Raw genomic sequence first — 13313 nt, forward strand, 5'->3', positions numbered from 1 at the left:
CAAGACCCTCCTCTTCGACCATGCCTTAGGTCACCCTACCCTCCATCCTCCCTGATCCCGACTCCCAGCTGGGGTCCGAAATACTGATTGTCCAGCGCCTTGTGACGGCTTCCCAACATCAATTTTGTTGTTGTTGATGTTAAATTGCTTCTGAAACACATACTGTTGCATTTACTATGGTAAATGAGCACTTATTATAATACCCATGTGGCTCAAGAGCATAGGTATATAATAATGTTTTCTATCTTGCAAGGAAAATTAGATGGGATATCAAAAATATAATATATACTATATTGTTTATTTGGGTTTAGAAATGAAAACGTATTTTTATTATGATAATTTTCACTAAAATCAATAACACGGTTCATTCCATAGATTGTAATATCAGAATAGGTAGCAATATTTAAGATTTGGATTATTAACAAATTAATAATTGAAGGCATCCAACACAGACTGCATTATATTTTGCAATACGTTAGAAGCCAAATAATTTGTGGAAGGAAAAATGTGGTTTAATCCTGAAACTCACTGACTACCAAAATGGTTTGAGCTGTGGGCTCATGTTTTTTGATGGTCTCCCTTGTTATTTGATCCCACCCACCATTCTACATGAGAATGCTGTCTAATAATATATTTGCTGAAGGGTAATCTCCAACATACATTCTACAGAATCTATTTTGGGGAAAATATTGTGGACATCTTTTTCCTCTTCTCGAGGGATACAAACAAGGTGACAAGTGTAAAATTAGAGGTCAGATTATTAGAAGTGAGATGAGAAAACAATTTTAAGCAGAGGGTTCACAAAATCTCAAGACTAGTTTGGATGAAGAAGACCTTTCATCTCATCTGATCTCATTCTTCCAGAATATCCCATCCTGTCACCTCCCTACCGACCTCAAGCTGCTTTTTAAAATGAGTCCAGTATCCTGGCCTCAACTGTCATTTCCTGGCAACCTCCTAGATGTAGCCTGCGCCATATAAATATAAATTTGTATTGCATTGAATTGTAACCTGTTCCATTTGTTAATTACTATCTGTTCTAAAATTGCCCTTTGAAACTCTAAACCTATGTTCTTGAGAAGATGTGACCATATTACTTCAAAAGCCTATGGAAGTGGAATCAATTGGGATGTTAAAAGTATGATAGGTATTTGGGAAGTGAGGATGTGAGGTATAGGGGAAAAAAATGTGAATAAGATTAAAAGAGGTGTACGATTTAATTGACTGGTAGAGCTGGTTCAGTGGGCTGAATGTTCTTATGTTCCTATTGCTTTAACAAACAAAAGTCTTACAATGAGGTAATTCACAGCGTTTATTACAGGGTTGGACAGACAATTGAGAAAACCACTTTATTCCCAGTGTTTGAGGTTCTTTCCAAAGTGGCTGTTAAACAGTGGTTGAACACCAACAACAGACCAGACCCTTTCTCAGATTTCAGTGCTGCGTTCAGCATTTTGAGCATGGTGGTGGTGGGCATTGTTGCTTTTGGCATGATTGTTGGGGTGGTGGGCATGATTGCTGGCATTGCTGCACAGGTGGTGGTGGGCAGGACTGTTGGCACGATTGCTGCTGCTGCTGTTGGCATTGAGCCTCGCACTGTACAATCACTTTAATGGCTGTTCCCTTGCGTGCGGTTTCAAACGCTTCGGCAGCCTGCTCAATTGGGAAACGGTTAGTGATCATGGGCTTTACATCCACTTTCTTTGTACCCATCAGGGCTAAAGCAACCGGCCACCTAGAAGAGAACAAATACAAAGCGACGATAAACTCAAGTCTATGCAGATGATCCATCAAGCAGGTGGGAATAACGGAACCTATTAATTGCTTTTTTCAGCAACGTGAAAGATTAAATTATTTTGTAGGGTTCAACACTTTTCTCCCTATTGCTACACTGGAAAGAGGGGGACATCAACCATTCACCACCAGTCTGCGAGTTGCCAGGTACCAGCCAGGTTCTCCTGTGACCAGGTATTTCTAAGATCTGTCTGGTTAACTTAGAGTAATGGATACAAGCTTTTTTTCCCCATTTACCATACTTTTGGAATGATAGTAATGATATTACTCAGCAAATGAGCTCTGTTTCACCTCTCTTCCCACCCTGCTTTTTCGGGGAACAGGAGAACCAAAACAGAGTTTAATGATGAAAATGTGAATGATCTCAGTCAGTGTTTCCGTCTATCAGTCTGAAATACAATAACAGTAAATAACAACCTCAAAGCAGTAGTCTATGCAACACATATGCAATGCTTTTGTGATCTGCGAGTGTAAATGACTTTTACTTTTTTTTTAGTACTTACGTGTTAGTGTATCTAAAAAGCCCTCGGACATCAACCTCTCGAAGTGAGCCATTTAACATGGGGAGGTTTGCTGTAGCCGCACCAACGCCAACCAACACCAAGGTTCCTCCACTGCGTGTAGCCTGAAATAATGAATTAATACAATTTTATTGTAGCACAGAGCTGAAAAGGCAGTAAAATAATACAACAGAGGCAAATATCAACTCCCTCTGAAAAAAACAAAGGAGCATTGGGTTATATTTACGACATAACTCCTATGTAACTAAAACTATTCGTCAAGGTGTGAACGAATAGAAAATGCAAATCTTTTTAATTGAGCTGTAAGTTCTCTTCATTTTTCAATACAATAGTAACCTCAAGCTCATAGCCTACAAAACAATAACAACAACTTACACTTATATAGTGCCCTCCACGCAGGGAAACGTCTCAGAGCGCAGAGCGCTTAATGGTGACGGAGCCTGACTGTAGGCACGGTCAAAGAGGAAAGTCTTCAAGCAGGACTTGAAAAAGGAGAGAGAGGGGCAAGCCGGAGCGATTGAGGGAGAGTGTTCTAGAGTTTCGGGGGGTAGTGGCTGAAAGTGTGACCTCTGATGGTGGGGCAGAGGGTGTGAGGGATGAGCAAGAGGTCAGTGCCAGTTGAGCAGAGGTGCCAGGTAGTGGAGCAGGAGGTTGGAGAGGTAGGGAGGTGCCAGAGAGTGAAGTGATTTGAACGTGTGAGGATCTTGAAGTCGATCGGTTTGGTGATGGGGAGCCAAACAGGCTGGGCCAAGACTGGTGAGATGTGGGTATGGAGTTTGGTCTGGTGAGTATGCAGGTGGCAGGGTTCTGGATGAGCTGGATTTTTTGAATAGTGGAGCTGGGGAGACCAGCAAGGAGTGCGTTTGAGTAACAACAATAACAACTTGCATTTATATAGCGCCCTTCACATGTGGTAGCGTCTTGGGGCACTAAACTGGATCCATTGGCAGAGTTAATTTAAGGTAAGATTTGAGATATTTTAACTATCAGATCCATTTATAAGAAAGAATAAAGATTTTCTTTAATTGAGGTAATATTAAACCAGTTCTGGTATTTCTCACGGGTAATAATCCTTGCATTTGATATTGTGCCTTATCACATTGTTGAGCGACTCAAGGCATCTCAATATAGTCTTGGTCATCCACAACTCAGAAAAGTATAAGAAAAATAATAAGGATGAGCACCTTGAATACTTACATAGATGCCAATTTGCATGCAGAATTCTGCCCCACTGCACTCAATGGTTACCTCAGCCCCTTCGCAGCCAAGAAGACCCTTCAATTTCTGCGCAAATTCTAGAGGGCATGGAAAGGGCTTTTCCACTTTGAGGGTAGCATTGGCTCCCATCTGCTTGGCCTTCTCCAGACGTTCACAGCTCAAATCTAAAATGTTCGCAATGGGATTAAAAATTAAAAGAAAAAAAATCTTCCCCCGACAACAAAACAGATCTTAGATTCAACATCATCTGCCATATAATAAGCCCAAATGTAAGAGAGCAAAGAATGGCATCTTTCACGCTCTAATTGGTATAACTAGCAAATGATCCATTATACCTTTATAAGAGAAAATCCAGACACAGTCTGCGAAAGTTATCTATCACTCCATTTTCACTCTGTTGCATTCCAGCATCTTATCATCTTCCCATCTCTACTGTCAGTGATAATAATTTAAACTCTTAAAATCTTACTTAAATCTGAGATAAAGGTTTCAGATACCTGGGATTTCTCACTGTCTTGCCTTTATAACAAAAACAACAACAAAATTACATGTATATAACGCCTTTCACGTCGGGAGGATGTCCCAAGGAGCTGGGCAGTCAGTGTTTCAGACCCGAGCGGGGGGGTCGGGGTCAGGGAGGGTGGAGGGCAGGGGGTGAAGGAGGGTGCTCGAAAGTACGATCGTAAAGGAGGGCATTGAGATGGGTCTTGAAGGAGGCAAGGGAGGGGGAGGGAGGGGGCGAGGCGGAGGAATGGCGGGATAGATTTCCAGATGGTGGGGGCGGAGTGGCAGAAGGACCGCCCACCAATGGGGGTAAGGAAGGTGGGGGATGTGAAGCAGGCCGGAGCCCACTGAGTGGAGAGAGCGGGCAGGTTGATAGGGGGTTAGGAGATTGCAGAGGCCAATATGCCAATTGTATGAAAACTGTCCATCAAGGCCACCTTTGACCTCAATAAAGGTGTGCTCATTACCATTCACCATTGAAACAAGTAACATTTAGAGAATGAAGCAGGTTCATTTCTGGTACTTTTAGGAGATGGACAATGAATTTAATGCTCTCATTGAAGTGAGGAATATTTAGGAACCCTCACATTTAGATGCAGTATCAACATCAAGCACTCATGATCTACGTTCTAAACAATATCTTTATATCCCGACCAGTACTCCTTTACACACCACTGTGGACATTAGGAGGCTTTCATAGTTTAGAAACAGGAATACATTAGGGTGAGATGAAATGGACCAAATAGTTTTGTCTGAAGCTCTCTTGAAATCTTTTGAAATAAATAAGCACGTGTAACTTACTCACTCACTCACTCACTCACTCACTCACTCACTCACTCACTCACTCACTCACTCACTCACTCGTGTGTGCACTTACCACAAACCACGATTTGAGCTGCGCCCATAGCCTTGGCAATAAGCAAACAACAAAGTCCAATTGGCCCTTAATAGAAATAAGAAAATGATTAGGAACATACAACAACAGGATCTAATTTACAGTAGTTCTTAACAGATTCCTGAATGAAGAATTCAAGTTATTCATACATATAGGAAGTATGGTTTACTTTCAGCACTGCTTCCTATTTATGGCCTGCAATGTACACTGCACAGGGAGTGATGTTAGTGGTGACCTGACAACAAAGAAAAACTGACCAATGGCCATTTTTGAATGCACCCTGTTATAATGCAGTGTCTGGTGTTATAGAATCAAACCGCCATGTTATAACTGGGTCAGACTGTGTTTACGTATTTTTCTCTATGTCTTTACATGTGTAGAAACATTAAGTTAGACCCTTCAAAGGTAATTGCTGGGAAATGAATTGACTGTGTACAAAGGCAAACATAACAGCCAATGTGCACAGCAATGTCCCGCAAACAGCCTTGAAGTCAATGGCCAAATTTATCTGGTGGATTGTTGGCCAGGACACTGGGAGAAACTCCCTTCTCTTTTAAAATTGTGTCAAGGGATCTACTGTATCTACCTGAACAAACAGATGGGATGTTGGTTTAATGTCTCATCCAAAGTACAGCACCCTCTGACATTGCAGGACTCCCCCACTATTGCAAGGGAATGCAGCATAGACTGTGAGCTCAAAAGTCCTGATGGTGCTTCAACACCTTATAACTTTCTGACCATGAGGTGAGAGCGTTATCAACAGAGGCAAGCTGACACCTGCTAGAAATTTTCAAAAGTCTAATTTTTCTCCCTTCTTCAAAAACATAGCAACTCTTTTCTTATAAGTGTGTCTATAATTACCGAGCAATTCCTTTTGGAATTTGGCAGCTCCTTACCTGCCCCAAGGATCAAGACTTTGCAACCCAGCTTCACTCTCCCTCTGCGACATGCATGAATGCCAACAGAAAGGGGCTCAGCCATTGCACCTTCCTCAAAGCTCACACAATCTGGAAGCCTGCAACAAGGAGACGTTGTTAAACCATAGGACCTTTCCATATAAGAAAAGTTTGACTGTGTTAAAAGGTAGCGTACACCTATATTGCAGAGCACTTCATATTGCAGGGATGGAATAGAATATGGAGATAGAGAAAGTAACTTCTCTGATTATAAGTATTAATGGGCATTTTGTGAACCAATCCATCAGAGGCAATTTTGTAGACAAGATCAACAAGTTAGACTGAGAAGCTGTCTGGTTTTCTACCACAAGTGATAGATACATTTGAGGAGAGAAAAAGGCCAGGCTGAACACACACACAACTTCACACACCAAACTTTTATATTCATGCACTCTCTTGGGCAATCATTTAATGGCCAGAAGCAAAAAAAAATATAGGCAAAGCAATATCTGTAGTATCTAACAGCTTACAACATAACCTTGGAGCTAGCAGATGGTTCCGACTCCTTAATCCTTTGGAAATCGTAGCAGCTGAGAAATGTTCTTGTGATTGTTTGGTCTGGATGGCTACAATATTTTTTTCCCAGCTGGGTGTCTGACACATACGGAAACCCATCACCATGCTTAACAGTATCCAAACCAAACTGAGAATTCCTACCTACATATGGAATTCCCCAGAGATAGATTGTTGGAATGGAAAGTGAACTCTCTCTCTGGAGGGATGCACCCTGATTACCTAATTCCAGAAAGTATTAGGCGCAGGTTGGTAAGATCCGAGGCTTGAGGACCCAGAGTGTGCATTGGGGTACTGCTGGAATCTGACCAGCTAAAACCGCAAAGCTTGCCATTGATATTACTGTCTGGCAAGCTTTTCCACTGTTTGTTCACCCTACCAGTTAGGGCTTAGGCTTGCAGGGTTTACAGGAGCTGAGTGGGATAATTCCCTGCTCCAGTGACTGGTCTGCCCTTCCAAGTCTTGATGATGAGCTGTCATCAGCAATGCCCTGGAACACTGAGGACCCGCCTGGCTCAGGAACCTGACTACCGAGACCACCAGAGAGGGCTGGCTCGATTCCGACATTCCGTTGCTAAGAATCTCACCTTAGAGCCAGTTCAGCTCCATGGAGAACCCACTTATACAATATTACAGTGGTTTTAATATTGTAGCAATCCAAACTTTTATTCTCCAGGAAAGCTTGTAACAACAAGGTTCAAAGTAGTGTTAAATCAATGTCCGCTATACTACATGCCAAATTTACAATCATGTTAACTTTAACCATTAAAAGATAACCAACCATTGAAAAAAACTAGAGATGCCAAAAAAGGCTCTAGACATATGGTTAACACGAGGAAAGGAACTAACTTGTAGACGTATTTGGCTTTGTGGACATAGAAGCGGCACATGAGTCCATCATCAGGGGGCGTAGCGCAGAAGAAGATTGTTGGAGACAGATTGTAGCGACCAGACTTAACAAAATCATCAGTTTCTCTGGGGACACCAGGTTCAATGGCCACTTTATCACCTGTAGCAAAGAAAACATTCTCAGTGTACAATCTGTCAATGAAAAACATTAGTGTTAGGAGTAAATACTATGGATGGTGCGGTAAGTACACGAAAAACAGCATTTGGTGCTTGAAATGTTGAAAATTAACTTACCCTCTGAAGGTAAGATAAGGCTTTTAGCAGTCACTAGAGTCTCACATTGTGGGAAATGAACAATAACTAACCTTGCTTGACATGTGTCACTCCACAGCCCACCTTAGTCACAGTTCCAGAGCCTTCATGTCCAAGAACCATTGGCTTCTTCACAACAAAGTCTCCTAATTTTCCATGTTGCCAATAGTGAATGTCAGAGCCACAGATCCCCACAGAATTCATTTTAATTAGAACCTCTGAAAAACACAGAAACCTTGGAAATACAGTAATTTCTACAGAACACTGTGGATGGGAGAATTAATTTGCTTTGCTTATGCTATTTTTCTTCCACTCTCTTCCATAACTCGGTTGACACTTTATACTCCTTTTCATTCCTACTGAGTAATGTACATAAACATACCATACATTGCTATCTAATACCTTGCTCAATGGATATTGTTCATGTGTAAGTTTTGATCACGAGTATTGGAAAGCTATAAACCCTTGATCTGCAAGTTCTACATTGGGTGCTGTATTTACCAAGTTAACTATCAGAGTCTGCTTTTTGCTGTTTGGGGTCTAAAATACAATATTGTCCAACTGCATTTTAAGGAGTAATGGTAATTTCCATTTTGTGAATATCAGCTTAGGTTCGAAGATCACTCGGAATTTAAAAAAAATGATGAATTGCAAATTCCAAGACATCTAAAGTCCAAATGAAAATGGTGGCATGAAATGAATGGGAAGATCGATGATTTTTACCTATTCACAAACTCAGTGCAAATATCTCAATCTGATTGATGTAAAACCAGAAGCCACAAATGAATGCAATGAATCCATTCTAAGATATATTTTAGACCCTATTGTGTAACATAAACAACATCAGAGAAATTAAAATGACTAAGCCATTTTACCTCCAGGATTTAATTCTGGAACTGGACGATTTTCCTGTTGAGAGAGGCAAGGCAAATTTTAATAAGGTCTGATTTACTTGTGGCAATAATAATGAGATCAGCAATACTACAGCTTAAAAGAAATAATGTGAAACAGATCTATCAGTCATTGTGGATCCCAGCTGGGCTTAAAGGGCACCAACTGCCTTTGGCATCACCCCATTTTCTTGAAGGAGATGGGGGATATGGATATTTTCCGTCCAACAGTAAATTGAAGCTATAAGTTTTTATGTAATCTCTACAATTGCCTTAGATCAAAAATTCATCAAGCTGGTAATTTCCCTTCCCTCCTTTAGATTGCATCCTCAAAGGTTTCTAAACAAGCAAGTCCCCTCAACACTTTGCCTTAGCGCTTAGTAAAGTCAGTTCCTCCTGCTAAGATTAACAACTTAATGCTGACTATATCACTGTATAACTTGCAGTATAATAAGAGGGAAAAAGCTTACCAGTTTCAGTTGTCCTGGACAGGCAGTCACCACACTTAAGTTTTCTTGAGACATCTTTAATCTCTCAGGCGCCTGGTGACTTCAGGGTCACTTGCAGATGTGTTCACTTTCTGCGGGTGGTTGTTGGCAACCAAGCACTCGAGCTGAAATGTCAGAGGTGGAGATTTTCTTATCCCTGTACTTCTCCCTCTCTGGACAAGGTGGAAAAGATGTCACCTTTAAAGCACAACCCAGACTAAATAACTTGACCAACTACAGTACAGAGTTTAACAGGGAAACATCACACACACAGCCACGGCAACCATTGTAAGGTAAGCAAACATCATCCTTGCTATTGTTACATCAGTTGCATGGCCTTGCCATCCTTGACATTTCTGAGCCTCGATTGGCTGAGAAAGTAACCTATGGAGTTATTTTTCAGCCGATCAGCAGTCAACTTTTCAAATTAGGTCAAGTTAGGGAGGAAGTTTTTAAAATAAGATGTCTAGGAGGAGAAAGCACTTTCTTCCCTGCCCACTCTGCCGTTTCTTTCTTGCGATACACACACATATACATATATACATATATGTATATTATATATAGAGGAAATATTACCCTCAGTGTGCTCTGGATTGGCTATATTTAATTGTAATGGGAGACAGGCTTTGACCTGAACCCAGTGTGACTCAAGAAAAATCTCTATTACGCAGAGACAGCTCCAGATAGCCACTGTTTCTCAGTCCAGAAGTTCGGATTAATTATTAGAATAGCAGTGAAATAAACTGGCTTCACTGGGACTGGGTATTGTACTGCCATTTGATATTATGCATTCAATAAAGGTGCCAATTAATTATGAATATTCCAGGCAGAGGTGATATGCTGTGGTTGAAAGGGTAATCCAAAAAATGATACAACATCTGGAATTGCAAATACAAACAGCAAAGGAAGAGGCCATTCAATCCATCATGGCTGTGATGGTTTCAGCTATTCCATTACAGCTGACCACTCGAATCGCAATCACCAGCTCTTCTCATGTACCCTTTTATATTGTTCTTCTTCAAATAGATTATCCATTTCCTTCCTAAATAGTAATCATACTCCTTGTATTTGATGTAGCTCTAATAAGCGCTTCACAGATAATTAACTGTGTGTGTGAATATCAGCGGGAAGTGAAGAGGTCAGGAGCCTCCTCCAGCCAAATTCACATGTGAATAAATCACCAATTGAGCATCCACCACCCATGAAACTGCATGCCAGCACGAGCAGGCTAGCGACCAGGAGCAGAGATATGCCAACGGGGAGGAGAAAATTAGAAAAATTGAATTATAAAGCACAGAAGGAGGCCATTTGGCCCATTATGTCCATTGTGAAAGAGCTGTCCAAATTAATCCCACTCCCCTGCTCTTTCCCCATAGCCCTGCAAATTTATAGAATCATAGAATTGTACAGCACAGAAGGAGGCAATTAGGATTAGAAAATAATTGGACACAAACGTATTTTAAAAAAAGAAAAACATTCTGTTCCAAAATTTCATTTTAACATTGATTGGTACATTATGTCACTCTTTCCATTTGTTTATTTCCGTCTTACTGAAGCTTTCCTTTTATATGTTTCTGTCTATTCAGGTATCACTGGCTTGAAGTAAAACCTTGACTAGACCACTTGAGGGGCTACATCAACAGGCAGAGCTTGAAAGTGGAACAATCCAAGGTTAATGTCTACAATTCTCCGCTCAAGATAATTCATTGTAATGGTTCTGCCAACTCGGACTAAGAACACAGATTTTTTGGGACTAAGAGGAGCATCCTTTACATAGGCGGAACAAATGGCACCATAACTCAACTGTTAAAATTAAAACATTACAATGAATATTCTTCACTCACAGCATCTAATTTTACTGAGTTGAATGTATCTTCGTTATGGAGGATTACATCATCCAGAACAGTTATGAAACATTGACAAAATGTAATTCTAAACGTCTGCCAGGAAGAACCGTAAGACACCCAAGTTTTCTGCAGGCTGGAAGGCAGAAACTGTTTGTTTTGAATCACGTTACTGGATCTTTAACATCCCCTGCACAGTCAAACGGGACCTCAGTTTAACTTCTCACCCGCAAGCCAGCACTTTTGACAAAACAGTATTCCCCCAGTCTTGCACTAGAACATCAGCCTGGGCTATGAGCTCAAGTCCCAACGAAGGACTTGCACCCAGAACTGACTGACCTAGAGAAAAGAATGCTACCAAATGAGCCAAGCTGACAGCATAATGAAAAATGTAATGCAATCGAAAGGCAATGTACATTTTTAAAAGAGTTGAACAGACTAAAGTCCTGTGAAATGTTATAATGAGAAGAGTCACTAACATTTCCCCTTTACTGTTCGACTAAAGATATTAATGATGAAAGGCATTTTCCTTTTTAAAAAAAGCGCGCGTGATTTATATGAAAGGTGGACTAAAAATGGATTGCTGCTTTATATCCGTCACTTTGTATTCTTACTGTCAAGTCTACATCATTAACACTGATGGATAATCATTGGTTACACATATTAATTATAACTTTTTGAGCAGTTATTATTCATGAGTTCATATGAAGGTTATTCTAAAAGCATGAACGAATGGGTTTAGAGGAAGGTTAATGGAATAGGAAGACTGTCAGGAGTGGTCAATGCTCATAATCGACATTTCTTTTTTAAAAAAATATAGCAGATGTATAGAAGTGAAAATGATACAAACTTGAGACCATAAAATACTATATAACTAAATAAAGAGTTAATGCAATTATTTTATATTGTACATTTTCATTTTCTCCAGTGAGATGTGTAAGGTGCAATCATTTGATTCCAGTTTGCAATATTTGTAACGCCGAATTCTTGGAGATGCTGCCACTTAGGACAGCAAACAAAAAGGTATCTGAAAGAATTCTGGAATTACTTTCTCAATCCCATTCTCATCCTCAGTACTTCTAAAATATTCTTTCTGAGATGTCTCTTTTTCAAGTCTGTTGAATACGTTGGGCAAGATTCCTTATTCCACACAAACACCTCTGTTTACCTAGCAGTAAGTAGGAACCTGCTTGTTAGTCGATTGGCAGAATATTTTTCCGGGGTCATAATCCCTTCAAAATAATAATAATTTGATCGCTCAATCCACGACTGTTTGAGGACATCTCTGTGCGCAATTGGCTGCCGCATTTTGCTCACAAAATACACAGTCACTACACTTTACAGTATATCCTGTGAAGCGCTTTGAGACGTTCTGAAGATGTGATAAGGTACTATATCAAATGCTTATTATTATAATTATTTTAACTAGCTTGTCATTCCTCATATTCATTCATTTTTAACACTGGGATTATCCTCATTGCTATCTTTGCACTGCCTCTGGGGGCCAGTCAGTCCCTGATGCTAGATCTTGCAATATTGCTCTGTTGACACTATAAAAGAAAAGGGAGATTCTCCCAGTGTCCCGGCAAAACATTCCTCTAGGTAAAATCGGTCACGTCTTGTGGAACTTTGCTGGGTGCAAATACACAGTTACTATATTTTACAGAAATTCCTTGTGAAGTAGTTATGTTTTGACACTATAGGCACTATATCAAAGGCAAGGATTTTTATTATGAAATTAATGTAGGGTTGAGGACTTGGAATATGAATCAGCACTTACATCTTGTAATGTTCGTGCAGTCCCAGCAGGTATGATTACAACCTTTCCATTAGGAACCTGTTCCAAGCAGGTCTGAGTACTCTCATGCCTTATTATTCGATGCAATAAAAGGTCAACTGGTAAGCAATACGTTTGGGTACTTTAACATTAACATTCTGTACACAGACAAAGATAAGGTGAAAAGCATCAATACATTTAAAATTATCCTTACATTTGGTATAGCGCCTTCCACATTGAGACAATGTCTCAAAGTTCTTTAAGGATTTTACTGTAAACTGGAGTGACCATGTGAAAGCATATAGATATGTACGTACAGCCGTGCCAACAACCTGACCGTAAAATGTTTTCAATGCTACAAGTCATTTGAAGCATGTAAAAATGCCTGTTGTATTTACACATATCTGTGGAATGTGACTGCAAAGTAGACAATTCAATTTCCTTGACATTCGCCCACACTGTCAAACCTCTGCTTAAATAATGAGCAGAGTTCAGAAACTGGGCTTGATATCTGTCTCAACCTGTTTTCCCAGAGACGATTATTTGCATGTCACACAACTGTGCTCATTTTGAATCTGTCATCAAGGGCCAGTCAGGCATTCATGGAATAAAGCAAAGTCAGGACCTAAAAGAGCTCATTTTTATGACAGGCATATGCAAGTAGGATTATATCCAACTTTAGGGTCAATTTTGCTATATGTCATAATGACTTCATAATTATTACCAGCTTCTTGCTGTTAACTAGAAGTACA

The 13313-nt window shown here is 40.2% G+C and overlaps 1 protein-coding gene across 1 annotated transcript; it reads right to left on the reverse strand.

Moving 5' to 3' along the window:
* Window positions 1-1446: 1446 nt before the first annotated feature.
* Window positions 1447-8976, reverse strand: LOC103189588 (sorbitol dehydrogenase-like). Its single transcript, XM_007910037.1, has 9 exons — window positions 8923-8976; window positions 8438-8471; window positions 7616-7780; window positions 7251-7410; window positions 5829-5947; window positions 4915-4980; window positions 3513-3697; window positions 2298-2419; window positions 1447-1735 (listed from the first exon to the last, which is right to left on the reverse strand). Exons 1-9 carry the CDS (start codon window positions 8974-8976, stop codon window positions 1447-1449), a joined length of 1194 nt encoding a protein of 397 aa, XP_007908228.1.
* Between the last annotated feature and the right edge of the window lie 4337 nt (window positions 8977-13313).

This window comes from Callorhinchus milii, unplaced genomic scaffold, assembly GCF_018977255.1.
Source record: "Callorhinchus milii isolate IMCB2004 unplaced genomic scaffold, IMCB_Cmil_1.0 Scaffold22, whole genome shotgun sequence".
NCBI lineage: Eukaryota > Metazoa > Chordata > Chondrichthyes > Chimaeriformes > Callorhinchidae > Callorhinchus > Callorhinchus milii.